The sequence below is a fragment of the Pan troglodytes genome, chromosome 21, assembly GCF_028858775.2.
Source record: "Pan troglodytes isolate AG18354 chromosome 21, NHGRI_mPanTro3-v2.0_pri, whole genome shotgun sequence".
Lineage (NCBI taxonomy): Eukaryota > Metazoa > Chordata > Mammalia > Primates > Hominidae > Pan > Pan troglodytes.
The window spans coordinates 9,639,808-9,651,167 of record NC_072419.2 but is presented as its reverse complement, the minus strand read 5'-3'; the positions used below and the strand labels follow the sequence as shown (position 1 = coordinate 9,651,167).

Below are 11,360 nucleotides of genomic sequence, written 5' to 3'. Positions count from 1 at the left end.
TGTGCCCCTGTCCTTAAGGAGACGCAGTGAGGACCTGGCCACCTTCCTAGGGAGGGAGGCTGGCCAGGACCACTAAACCAAAGATGTGCTGGGAATGAAAGGAGGGTCCTGGAGATCACCTAAGAACTGGAAGGGCTGTGTTTGGTGGATAGGAGGAGCTGGGGGACTGTGGCCTCTCTCAGATAACTCAGAGAGAACAGCAACAGGAGGGCCATGAACAGCCGAGGAGAGCTCCGGCCTGTATGGCTGCCCCACCCCCAGACAAAGGGAGAGACATTTCCTCAGGGAGTCAAAGCTTTTATTACCTGATAGTCCCTAGTGTGGTGCCAGAGATACCGCTCTGGTCCTATTACTCCCCATGATATCAGTGGTGGGGATGGGGGAGGGGACCAGGGAGAGAGGGGAGGGATATTTACAGTGCGTGGTGGTATGGGGACAACCACTTTCCTCGAGAGCTCTGAGAACTTTGTGCTTTTTTTCTTAGTTGGTGCCGAGCTACCTGGAATGGATTTTGTGTTTATCTTCTTTAGGGAAAGATGTATTAACCAAAGCACAATCCAGCCCAATTTCTCGGCTGAGGATTTCACGATATCAATCCAAACATCACACTATTTAATTCCCCAATAAAACATTGGAAAAAGGACTATCAGTGCTAACACATTTACATATAAAATTTCCACCTAATAGGTAATAGAAGCCTATGTACCAATTTCTAAAACAGTTATAAGATATATACACAATTTGGGGTATATTAACAAAACAGAATATTACAAAATATTAAAGGCAATCCTCCTGGTCCACGGACCCTTGTTGCCGCTTACTTGAAGTTGGCATAATCTGAGAATGCATCAATATATTCCTGCACCACCTTGTAGCAGAACTCATACTGTTCCTGGAGAGTGAAAGGTAGGGAAAAAGTCAGGGTTACTGAAGAACACACAGTACCTGTAATTCCTAACAGACTCATTTTTTTTTTGAAGATGGAAAATCAAGAGGAACTGAATGTTTTTGAACTTTCACCTGAGCTCTGATCTGCCTGCCAGAGTTCTGGCAGCATTCCCCTTCCGGGCTGAATGCAGCAGACCTTCTACAAGCAGAGCTGACCAGAGCTGACCCAGGCCCCAGAGAGGTCAGACAGGCATGTGCTGGGCTGGGAGACAGTGCAGCTGAGCATGGCCCACGCTTACTATGGCTGCCAGGCTAGCATGCACCCTGGCTCTCAGAACCTCGTCTCCCAAACCTCCTAACATCCACTTTTCTTTACCCCCCAAACATTTCTAGCTCCGTGGGATTCAGGAAAACCTCTGTGGATGTGCGGCTTATTAAAAGTCAGACCTCTTAACAGGGAGCCCAAGCCCAAAGGCAGGTACTCTTCATGGATCTTCCTTACCCAAGACGCACAGAGAAGTACAGATGAGCCCTGTGGGGCACCCAGACACCCATTCTAACCTGGCCTAACCTCTGGCAACAGGGGCTATGCTCCCATTGCTGCCATCCTGCCTCCCAATGTTTCCTGTGTATTTGGGGCACCTTGGGAGGGCAAGGGCAGGTCTGTGTTTAGACAGTCTTCTGACTACTGGGTGGGCCCCTCTGAAGAGCCTCCTCCCTGAGAGAAGGGCTGCAGGTGGTGTGGTGGCAGGGACAAATATGTGGGCAGCATACCAGTGTCTGGACCATGTGTGGCCTCTGTAGCCGCAGGCTCTTGACAGTCTGGAAGACATCCAAAATCCCCTCTGCTTTCACACGCTCCAGGACGGTGCTCAGGGCACAGAAGGTCCCCGTCCTTCCTGCCCCAGCGCTGCAACAGAGCAGACACATTTACCACACCTGTGATGGCCCTCTGTGCAAGGGGGTGAGTGACAGTGGTGAGTGGCAGAAGAGGTGGGGGCAGGCAGCTGGTGCTCGCCTTTGCCCTGTGGACCCCCCAGCCTGGAGGGGTTCTGGGTCGGGAGGCAGTGTACCCTGTGCCCTTCCTGCATGGCCCCATGTGCTGTGGAGGGACTCACCTGTTGGACCGTGGGGGATGACCTTCACTCACACCCCACCAGCACGGAGCCATTGCTGTCCACCTGCACATGCTGGCCTAGGTTGTTCTGACCTGCTGTTCGCTCAGTTAGAACTAGCTCTAGTCCTGTCTTTCCCTTTTTCTGACAAACCCCATTCCCTACACTGGTGTGTATCTGCTGATTCCTTTCCATGTCTCTCACTTTCTTCCCAAATCCACGGAATCCAGACTCTGACCTTGACCATATCCCCCTATTCAATGTCATCAGCTGATTCACTCACCAGACACTGAGTGCCTACTCTGAGGCAGGGACTGTGGGGTTTAGCAATGTCCCCAGACAAGAAGATGTATGGTAAGGGAAGGGAAAAGAGGAGTAGGAGTTCTGGCAGGGTACTCAGGGAAGGCTTGGGCAAAGCCCTGTGGCTGCCTGGGAAACTGGCATCTCAGGCCCATGGCAGGAGTGTGCCCAGGGTGCTGAAGGCCATGCAGTTCATGAAGGAAGAAAAGAGAGTGGTGGGGGTGGGGCCAGAGCCAGCCCGTGGTGCACACCATCCTCTCCCGGCCCTGGCCAGGGAGCCCTCAGAACATATTGGGCCTTGTAAGCTGTTGTTAGGATTCTAAGTAAAGGAGTGCATTTTTTCTAAAACGTAATCTCCAGCAACATGCCCCATACAAAATTCAACTTTTCCCCTCAAACAAGCCTCTTTACTGTCTTTCTTCTGCTGGTCACACCAACCCAGGCTCAAACCTGGGAGACACCCTTGACTCCTCTTCTCTTTCACCCTCTGTTCCATAGCACAACTGGCGTCTCCACTGCCAGTCTCCCCTGCTGCTCTCCTGCCCACTATCTGAACATTAGTCCCCTAGCACTTATTGTGCCAAGTTCAAGCTCCAAGGTCCTCTCTCTTAGCATCCAATCCTGTCTTGGCATCAATCTCAACTACTATGTGCTCACCAATATCTTGCTCTTGTATGGCTTTCTTCAGTCTGACCCATGGTCATCAGCTTCCCCTGTCTGCCCCTCCTCGCTTTCTCTCTCCCGCTGAGGGCAAGGGTGAGCCATACCTGCAGTGCACGGTGATGGGGTGGTTCCCTGACTGCTGCTGCTGCTTCTGCACGGCGGCGATGATGCTGATCATGCCCTTTCCGTCACTGGGGATGCCCACTTCAGGCCAGCCATGGAAGTGGAACTGCCGGATCTGCCGGCTCTTATTCTCCTTTGGAAAAAAGGGGATCAGGGAGGCAGCGGTAACCCTGCTTTTCCTGTGGGCAGAGTCCACCCACGACCCATCTTACCCTGGTGTTGGTGACCAGGAGGTCTCGGACGGTGTAGCTCTCACATTCCTCCTCCTTCTTCAGTTCCACTGTAATATCTCCATAGGACACCAGTCCATCAGATGGCCAGTACTGGGCACACTTCTCCTGGAGAGACAGGTTGGAGAGGTGAGGAGCTCAGAGTACCACATGTGTAGAAGCAGCACTGCCCACGAGCAGCCTGACCCCTCTCAGTACAGCCACCTCTTATGCTGATACACTTCGTCCCTAAGGTATTGAAAACTTGCAGGATCATTATATCACATCATTCCAATTAACCTCCGATCCTCACCAGAGACCATCTAAAACACTGACGGGGTCTGTAAAGAACTCTGACTACAGGCTCACAGGGTATCCAATACTTGGTGGCTGGAGGGAGAGGAGGAGTGAAACTCTTCGTTCCAATTCCTATCTTTTTCTCCCATGGGGTGTTTTCATAGTTAATGCTGCTTACATCTGCCAGACTGCTAATTCAGAAAATCAGAACCAATTCACATTCCCACACAGCCATGGGCTTCACCACCGCCCAGGCCACAGTATCCTTTCTCCCTTTTACCTTTATCTCTTTGATCTGCAAGGTACCTTCAAGTTGCTAGCACTCGCCTTTCTGTCCTTGCTAGTGAGCAGGAGGTGGTCTACTGTCTGTCTTTGCTTGCACCTGGCTCACTTCCCTCTACAGCTCCTTGTGGGAGTGGCTGCGTCTCTTTTCATCTCTGTATTCCCCACACCTTGCACAATGCCTGGCACATGGTAGGCTCTCAGTATCTGGTAAATGAATTTGTTCAATGTCTGCAGAACAAGCCAAGGCATAAATACATAAATATAACATCACACAGTTATGCTGCCCATTTCTTTAGAGAATTTGGGGGTAAGATCTGAGATTCTTCACTACTGGCAATTGAAAAATTCTCAACCATACATATAATGTCATTGAAAGATTTGGAAAAAAATTAAGTAGAAAAAGAAATTGTGAATAGTCTCACAGTCCAAATAAAATCATGATTATTAAAGTGGTGAATCAAGAACATGCCCTGGACTAGTGCTTTTTCACCCATGTTCTCTAGAAGCCCTGGGGATGCCTCAGGGATTGGTGCCCTGGGCCTCTCTTCAACCAGAACAGCCAAAAAAAAAAAAAAAAAATTCTCATTAAGGCTCACCTCGATCAGGCATTATATTAGTTTTTATGGCACTGGTGGGTGGAATGGATTTTGCTACCACAGTGCCTTCTCAACACTGCTTTACACAGTGTCTCAGCTGGGATGAAGACTGGGCCTTTAAAACCATCAGAACCATGAGGTCCCCATGGGTGTGAGAGCCACAGTGTGTGTGTGCTGGAGGAACTCAGCATGATCTCTAAGATAGAAATACATATCAAGTCTAGGGACTAGGTATCAACACTAAAAGTCTCATTTTTTTTTTTTGTTTGAGAGAGTCTTGCTCTGTTGCCCAGGCTGGAGTGCAGTGGCATGATCTTGACTTACTGCAACCTCCGCCTCCCAGTTTCAAGTGATTCTCCCACCCCAGACTCCCAAGTAGCTGGGACTACAAGTGTGCGCCACCATGCCTAGCTAATTTTTGTATTTTTAGTAGAGACAGGGTTTCACCATGTTGGCCAGGCTGGTCTCAAACTCTTGACCTCAGGTGATCCACCTGCCTCAGCCTCCCAAAGTGGTAGGATTATACAGGCGTGAGCCACCACATCTGATCAAAAGTCTCTAAATTTTGTATACATGGGTGGATTTTCTCTCAAGATCTCTGGAAGACCAAAGAGGATTTTTTGTTTCTTTTTTTTTTTTGAGATGGAGCTTCACTCTTATTGCCCACGCTGGAGTGCAATGTCGCGATCTTGGCTCACTGCAACCTCCGCCTCCCGGGTTCAAGTGATTCTCCTGCCTCAGCCTCCCCAGTAGCTGAGATTACAGGCATGCACCACCATGCCCGCTAATTTTGTATTTTTAGTAGAAATGGGGTTTCTCCATGTTGGTCAGGCTGGTCTCGAACTCCCGACCTCAGGTGATCCACCCGCCTCGGCCTCCCAAAATGCTGGGATTACAGGCGTGAGCTGCCGCACCTGGCCTCAAACAGGATTTTTAAGACAAGGAGTGACAATGATTTATATTTTCAAAAGGACCAGCAGCTGCCATTTGAAAAACTAAAAGTGGGTTAGGATGAGAGCAGGAGGACCAGTTGCCAGGCCACTGCAGACGAGGCTGCGCATATGAGTCATGCCCACAGTCCCACGGGCAAGCAGTGAGAGATGAGGGCTTGTTCAGATGACAGCAGTTACGCTGGAGAAAAGTGGGGAGGCTCTGCCTGTATCAGGACTCAGTGGCAGACTGGATGTGAGGGGTGAGGAGAGGGGAGTAAGGAAGGTAACTCCCGGATTTTAGACATGAGCAACTGGGCAGAAGGTGGTACTATTTATTTAGATGGCTAAGAGTGGGGTGGACTGGTGTCGGGGGAAGGAGGAAATCAGGAGCCCACATTGGGAAGGGGGACAGGTGACTGGCCTAGAGACGCAGATTGAGGATCCCTGGCATATGGGTTGTACTTAAAGCCATAGGACTGGCTGAGATCCTGAAGGGCTAGTGTGTCAAAAGAAAACAGAGTGGGCTAGTGCCTGAGTCTAGTATACTCCAATGTTTTAGAGGAGGAGATCACAAAGACATAACAAAGGAGCTGCCAGGTTAGTGACTGGGGTGATGCTATGGAAGTAAGTGTTCTGAGGAAGAGGAGGGAGGCACTGACTCTTTCAAATGCTGCTGTAAGGACAAAAAAAAAAAAAAAAAAAAAAAATCAGAAAAGAGAAGTGACCTTTGGATTTGGCAAGAGGACAGTCACTGGTGATCTTGACTAAAGCAGTCCCAGTGGGGCCAAGCCTGGAAGGAACAGAGCGAACAGAGAACTTGCAGGGAGAAAGCCAACTCTTTTTTTTTTTGAGACAGAGTCTCACATTGTCACCAGGCTGGAATGCAGTAGTGCGATCTTGGCTCACTGCAACCTTCAACTCCCTGGTTCAAACGATTCTCCTGCCTCAGCCTCCCGAGTAGCTGGGATCACAGGCATGCACCATCGCACCCAGCTAATTTTTGTATTTTTAGTAGAGATGGGGTTTTGCCATGTTGGCCAGCATGGTCTCGATCTCCTGACTTTGTGATCCGCCCACCTTGGCCTCCCAAAATGCTGGGATTACAGGCGTGAGCCACCGCACCTGGCCGAAAGCCAATTCTTTAAAGGATTTTTGCTGGGAAGGGGTGCAGAGAAATAGGATAGTAGGTGGAAGGGAAAGTGAGATTAGCAGATTTTTTGTTTTTAAAAGATAGGAAATGTAACGTGTATGGGCTGACGAGAGTAGTGGTTAAAGAGGGGAACTGCTGATGGAGGTGGGAGAGAAGATGGTTATAGCAGCAACATCCCTGAGCAGGCAGGACGGAATGGGGCCAAGAGCACAGTGGACAGGTGGACTGAGAGATGCAGAAACCCTTTTCCACTGTAACAAGAGAGAAGAGAGTTGGTACAGATTTGAAGAGGCTGGTTGTTTGGGGGTGGGAGGATGACAGTGTTCTTGTCTGATTTCTTGGAGAAGAATGAGGCCAGGTCACAAGCTAAGGTGTGAGTATGATGGGACAGGCAAGAGCAGATGCTGGAGGTTTCAGGAAGAAAAGAAAGAGCAATAGTATTGCTAGGTGGCACCAATTACCTCTATGAGATTTGTGGTCATGAGTTCAATGTGAGAGCATTTGGCACTGTTTTGTGTTTTTGCCCAGTGATGTTTGCTATATCAGATAGAGGCATATAACTGGGTTTTACTAGAGAGCTTGCCATGAAAGTAAGAAAGCATGAGGGAATAAGGAAAGGTAATAATGACATACCACAAAAACTCAAATCAGAAAACTCAAACGCTCAAAAACAAAACTCAAAAACACAAAAACAGAGTAAGGAGGAAGGTGAGGACATGTTCGGTGTGACTGATGTTGAGAAAGTGGAGGCATCAATAACTCTAAGGACTTGATGAAGACAAAAATGACTGGAATAAAAGAGAATACTGAGGTGGGAGGAAGGCGGCAGTAAACAGGGCGGATGCCTTGTTGAGATTCCAAGGGCAGTGCAGATACAGGGCAGATGGTGACTTGACCATGGGATCAGGTGGCTGAGGAAGCTGAGGAATAGAAAGATTGAGGATAGATGGATCATCCATATGGTGACTGATGCCTCCAAAAGCAGAGTCAGGAACAGGGGCTCAAAAGGAGCAGTAAGCCAGGTGTTAAAGTCATCAGTGGGTGAGGGACAGAAGATGGGGAATGGGGATTCAAGACCAGTAGAAGAAAAGCTGGGGACTGGAGTTTCATCTCAGATTTGTGTGTTCACGTTACGGCCTCTAGATAATAGCATCTTAAAGAAGTGAAACAGGGAAGGTTTTCTGTCTTTTCTCCTACTTTGTCTTTCCACCAGATAGCATGAAGTCTCTTATGTCTCTTATGAGGTCTAAGGCTGACATGGTGATGGGGACACACAGCTTTGTGGAGACTAATGCTATCATGTTTCACTATGCTTTAGAGAAGCAGGATGAGGCCTAGGGTTGGGCTGACCCAGCATGGGAGTTCCTGGCACTGCTCTGTCTGCCCAGGCTGATGATGGTCCAAGCTGTAGCTGCTGAGGGAACCCAGGCATCCTGGTGGACCCTTTTGATTAAAATAGAGCAGAAGGAGGCCAGGCGCAATGGCTCATGCCTGTAATCCTAGCACTCTGGGAGGCTAAGGCGGGCGGGTCACTTGGGGTCAGGAGTTTGAGACCAGCATGGCCAACATGATGAAACCCTGTCTCTACTATGGAAATTAGCTGGGCATGGTAGTGCATGCCTGTAATCCCAGCTACTCGGGAGGCTGAGGTGGGAGAATCACTTGAACCCTGGAGGTGGAGGTTGCAGCGAGCTGAGATTGTGCCACTGCACTCCAGTCTGGTGGACAGAGTGAGACTCCATCTCAAAAAAAAAAAAAAAAAAAAAAGCAGAAGGAGATAATTAAAAATTTTTAATTCCTTCGAGATTTTAATTTGTAAGTACAGAATTTATATTATGGGATCGAATTTTTTTCTCTGGGAACTTAATATTGTAGGTGAGGATGGTAGTGTCACTGTGTAAATGTAGGCACCTTTCATTGCATCATTTAGGCTTATTGCGTTAATTACCTCTGGGAGCTACACTTGACAACATGAATGGAACAGAAAGTGAACTTGGGGGCCAGTGAGGCCTTGTAAAGAACATCACTAACATCCTGTTCCAATCCACTCAGAAGCTTCTGAGGGCAAGCACTACTGTCTGCTTCACTGGCCTAGGAAGACAGAGCATAAGCTACAGTGGAAGGTAGAGGGAGAGGCCTCACTCAACAGGTAGCAGAATTTGTGTGCGCACGACTCTTCTCCCCACTGCCACACACATGAAATGCTTCCTGCCCCCCTGCCCTTTACTCTCACTAGGTCCTTTTCAAGGATGGAAGAGCCTGCATCTGACTGGACAGAGGCGGAGATGTTCACTGGGCCACATTTTATCACAGGGCAGTGGGCCGAGATGGTCCTTGTGCTCGTGGTTCCAGCTCTTCGGCCTGCTCTTTGGTCCTGCCCATCACATATCTGAAGGGCAGAGGTGCAGAAGGAACCACAGGTAGGGCCCTGGTCTGATCTGTAGGTTCCATCACAACTGATCAGAGAGGGCAGGAACAGGCACCTAGCTCCTGAGAACACAGTGGCTCATTTCCTAAACAGCTTTTGTTACTCAGGTGTGTGCTTCCTTGAGTGCAAAGCCAAGCACCTTAACCAAACCTCCCACCTCATCAGTATTGTTATTAATGATGATGAAGACGCTGGGTGCAGTGGCTCACGCCTGTAATCCCAGCACTTTGGGAGGCTGAGTCAGGCAGATAACCTGAGGTCAGGAGTTTGAGACAAGCCTGGCCAACATGGTGAAACCCTGTGCCTATAAAAATTAGCCAGGCATGATGGTGGGTGTCTTTAATCCCAGTTACTAGGGAGGCTATGGCAGGAGAATTGCCAGAACCTGGGAGGCAGAGGTTGCAATGAGCCCATATTGTGCCACTGCACTCCAGCCTGGGCGACAGAGTGAGACTCCGTCTCAAAAAAAAGAAAAAAAAAAAAGATGTTGAAGACCTACAAAGTATGTCTGTTGATTAGGTACATGATACAAGTCTAGGAAGAATAGCTAATGAGTTAAATGACTGATTAAAATTGAAAAAAGTGCCGGGCAAGGTGGTTCAAACCTGTAATCCTAGCACTTTGGGTCAACCAGGTGGGTGGATCAATTGAGCCCAGGAGTTCAAGACCAGCCTGGGCAACATGGTGAAACCCTGTCTCTACAAAAAAGTACAAAAACTAGCTGGGTGTGGTGGCACGTGCCTTTAGTCCTAGCTACTTGGAGGGCTATGTGGGAGGATCACTTGAACCTGGGAGGTTGAGGCTGCAGTGAGCCAAGATTGTGCCACTGCACTCCAGCCTGGGTGACAAAGTGAGACCCTCTCTCAAACAAACAAACAAACAAACAAACAAACCAAACCAAAAAAAAAAAAAAAAAAACCCTGATGTAATGAAACATCAGGGTGAGCAAATATGTGTAAAGCCTTGCACCAAAGTTAACACAAGTACAGATGGGGAACAACTAGTGACTTGGGACAACTAATGTAAAACATACTTTGTATTTTAAATGTTTGACTATAAATTCAATGAGTCATGAGTGGGTGCCATCCTTAATTCCTCCTCACTTCACCCCTTCTGGGACAGCACCCTCTCACCACCCGAGTCCAGGCCACCAGCATTACTGCCACAGCTTCCGCATTTCTAATGAGTCCTTCTCACTGCTGCCAGAGGGATTTTTTAAAAAACACAAATGGGATGTTGTCAAGGGCTCTTCAATTGCTTTAGGAAGACCAAACTCTTCACTGTGGCTTAGAAGGAATTTTCTCACCAGGCCTTGCTAGCTTCTCTCCAGGCCCATTCTCTAGATTCTCATCCCTGCTAAGTGATACCCCAGACATAGTGAACCGCTCATTTGCTGCAATGTGCAACCTTAACAGAAATAATTTTTAAAAGAATAAGCATTGTCAGAACACAGACTGGGTCCCCCCATAATGTGGGGGTGAGGGAGATATCCCTGAGATTGAATGTGCTTAGTAGAGGCTGTATGATTCTGACTCAGGAGCAATATTAGGAGGTTTCCTATACTGAGAGGAAGCTGACGTAGGGGACTGCTAGGGTCCCTTTTTACTATGAGTTTCCGGACAGCTCTGCTTTTTAATAGACCTGAGGGCTTTTTTCTTTAAAAGATTTCCTTATTACTGAATATTAGACTGTAAGTTTCTTGTTTGTATAATTTCTCAAATTCTAAATGTATAATTTCTCAAATTTCTCAAATTGCAATGAGGCAATCCCTTCTTAGGGGCACTCATATTGGGTCCACCTCAGAACCTTGACCTATCTGCCCTGCCTGGGGCACTGGGAAGGAGAGGGTGCCCCGCCTGGGGCACTGTGCAAAGGCTAGGCTAGGGGGACTGTATTCAGGAGAAAGTGAAAGGGTGTGAGCTGTCTGGGAATAACATGGAGGCTCAGATCACATTGCTTTTCTAGTCTTGGGAGAAGCTAATGACTGCTTAGACACCAACTGGCTGGGCAATCCTGGAAATGCATATGTATTTATATACCTTTAAGTATGTACTTATACTATGCAAACGTACTCTTTGGACCGTATAAGTCAAAGACAAGGTCCAAACACCTTCTTGCCTTCCCAACGTCCCCATTTACACACACATCTTTTCATGCTGTCTCTGTCTCTCACCACCCAGGACCTTTTGAACTCACCTGGCCTCTCTCCTCCAGTTCTGTTAGCATCACGATAGAGCAGGATTTCCACTCCCAGATCATTCGCCAGAAGTCCTCAATTGTGTGGAGAAGAGGGCCCTGGCTGGCGATATAGGAGTCCTTCTGCCGGTAGCCCTGCACAGGCCAGGTTAATTGCAAGGGTGAGATGGTTTAATCA

The 11,360-nt window shown here is 48.3% G+C and overlaps 1 protein-coding gene across 12 annotated transcripts in view; it reads right to left on the bottom strand.

The window, feature by feature from the left end:
• Nucleotides 1-591: 591 nt before the first annotated feature.
• Nucleotides 592-11,360, bottom strand: part of PTPRA (protein tyrosine phosphatase receptor type A) — a 162,622-nt gene continuing 151,853 nt past the window's right edge. For 9 of the 12 annotated variants that reach the window (XM_063803250.1, XM_063803252.1, XM_009436716.5 and 6 more), the window contains 5 exons: nucleotides 11,183-11,317; nucleotides 3,302-3,427; nucleotides 3,071-3,222; nucleotides 1,663-1,798; nucleotides 592-892 (listed from right to left, as the gene is read on the bottom strand). In XM_063803250.1, coding sequence (XP_063659320.1) covers nucleotides 818-892; nucleotides 1,663-1,798; nucleotides 3,071-3,222; nucleotides 3,302-3,427; nucleotides 11,183-11,317 — 624 coding nt within the window. In that variant the 3' untranslated portion in view covers nucleotides 592-817. Of the gene's footprint in view, nucleotides 893-1,662; nucleotides 1,799-3,070; nucleotides 3,223-3,301; nucleotides 4,109-11,182; nucleotides 11,318-11,360 lie in introns of all 12 variants that reach the window. The other 3 variants (XR_010154307.1, XR_010154305.1, XR_010154306.1) reach the window with 1 other exon arrangement.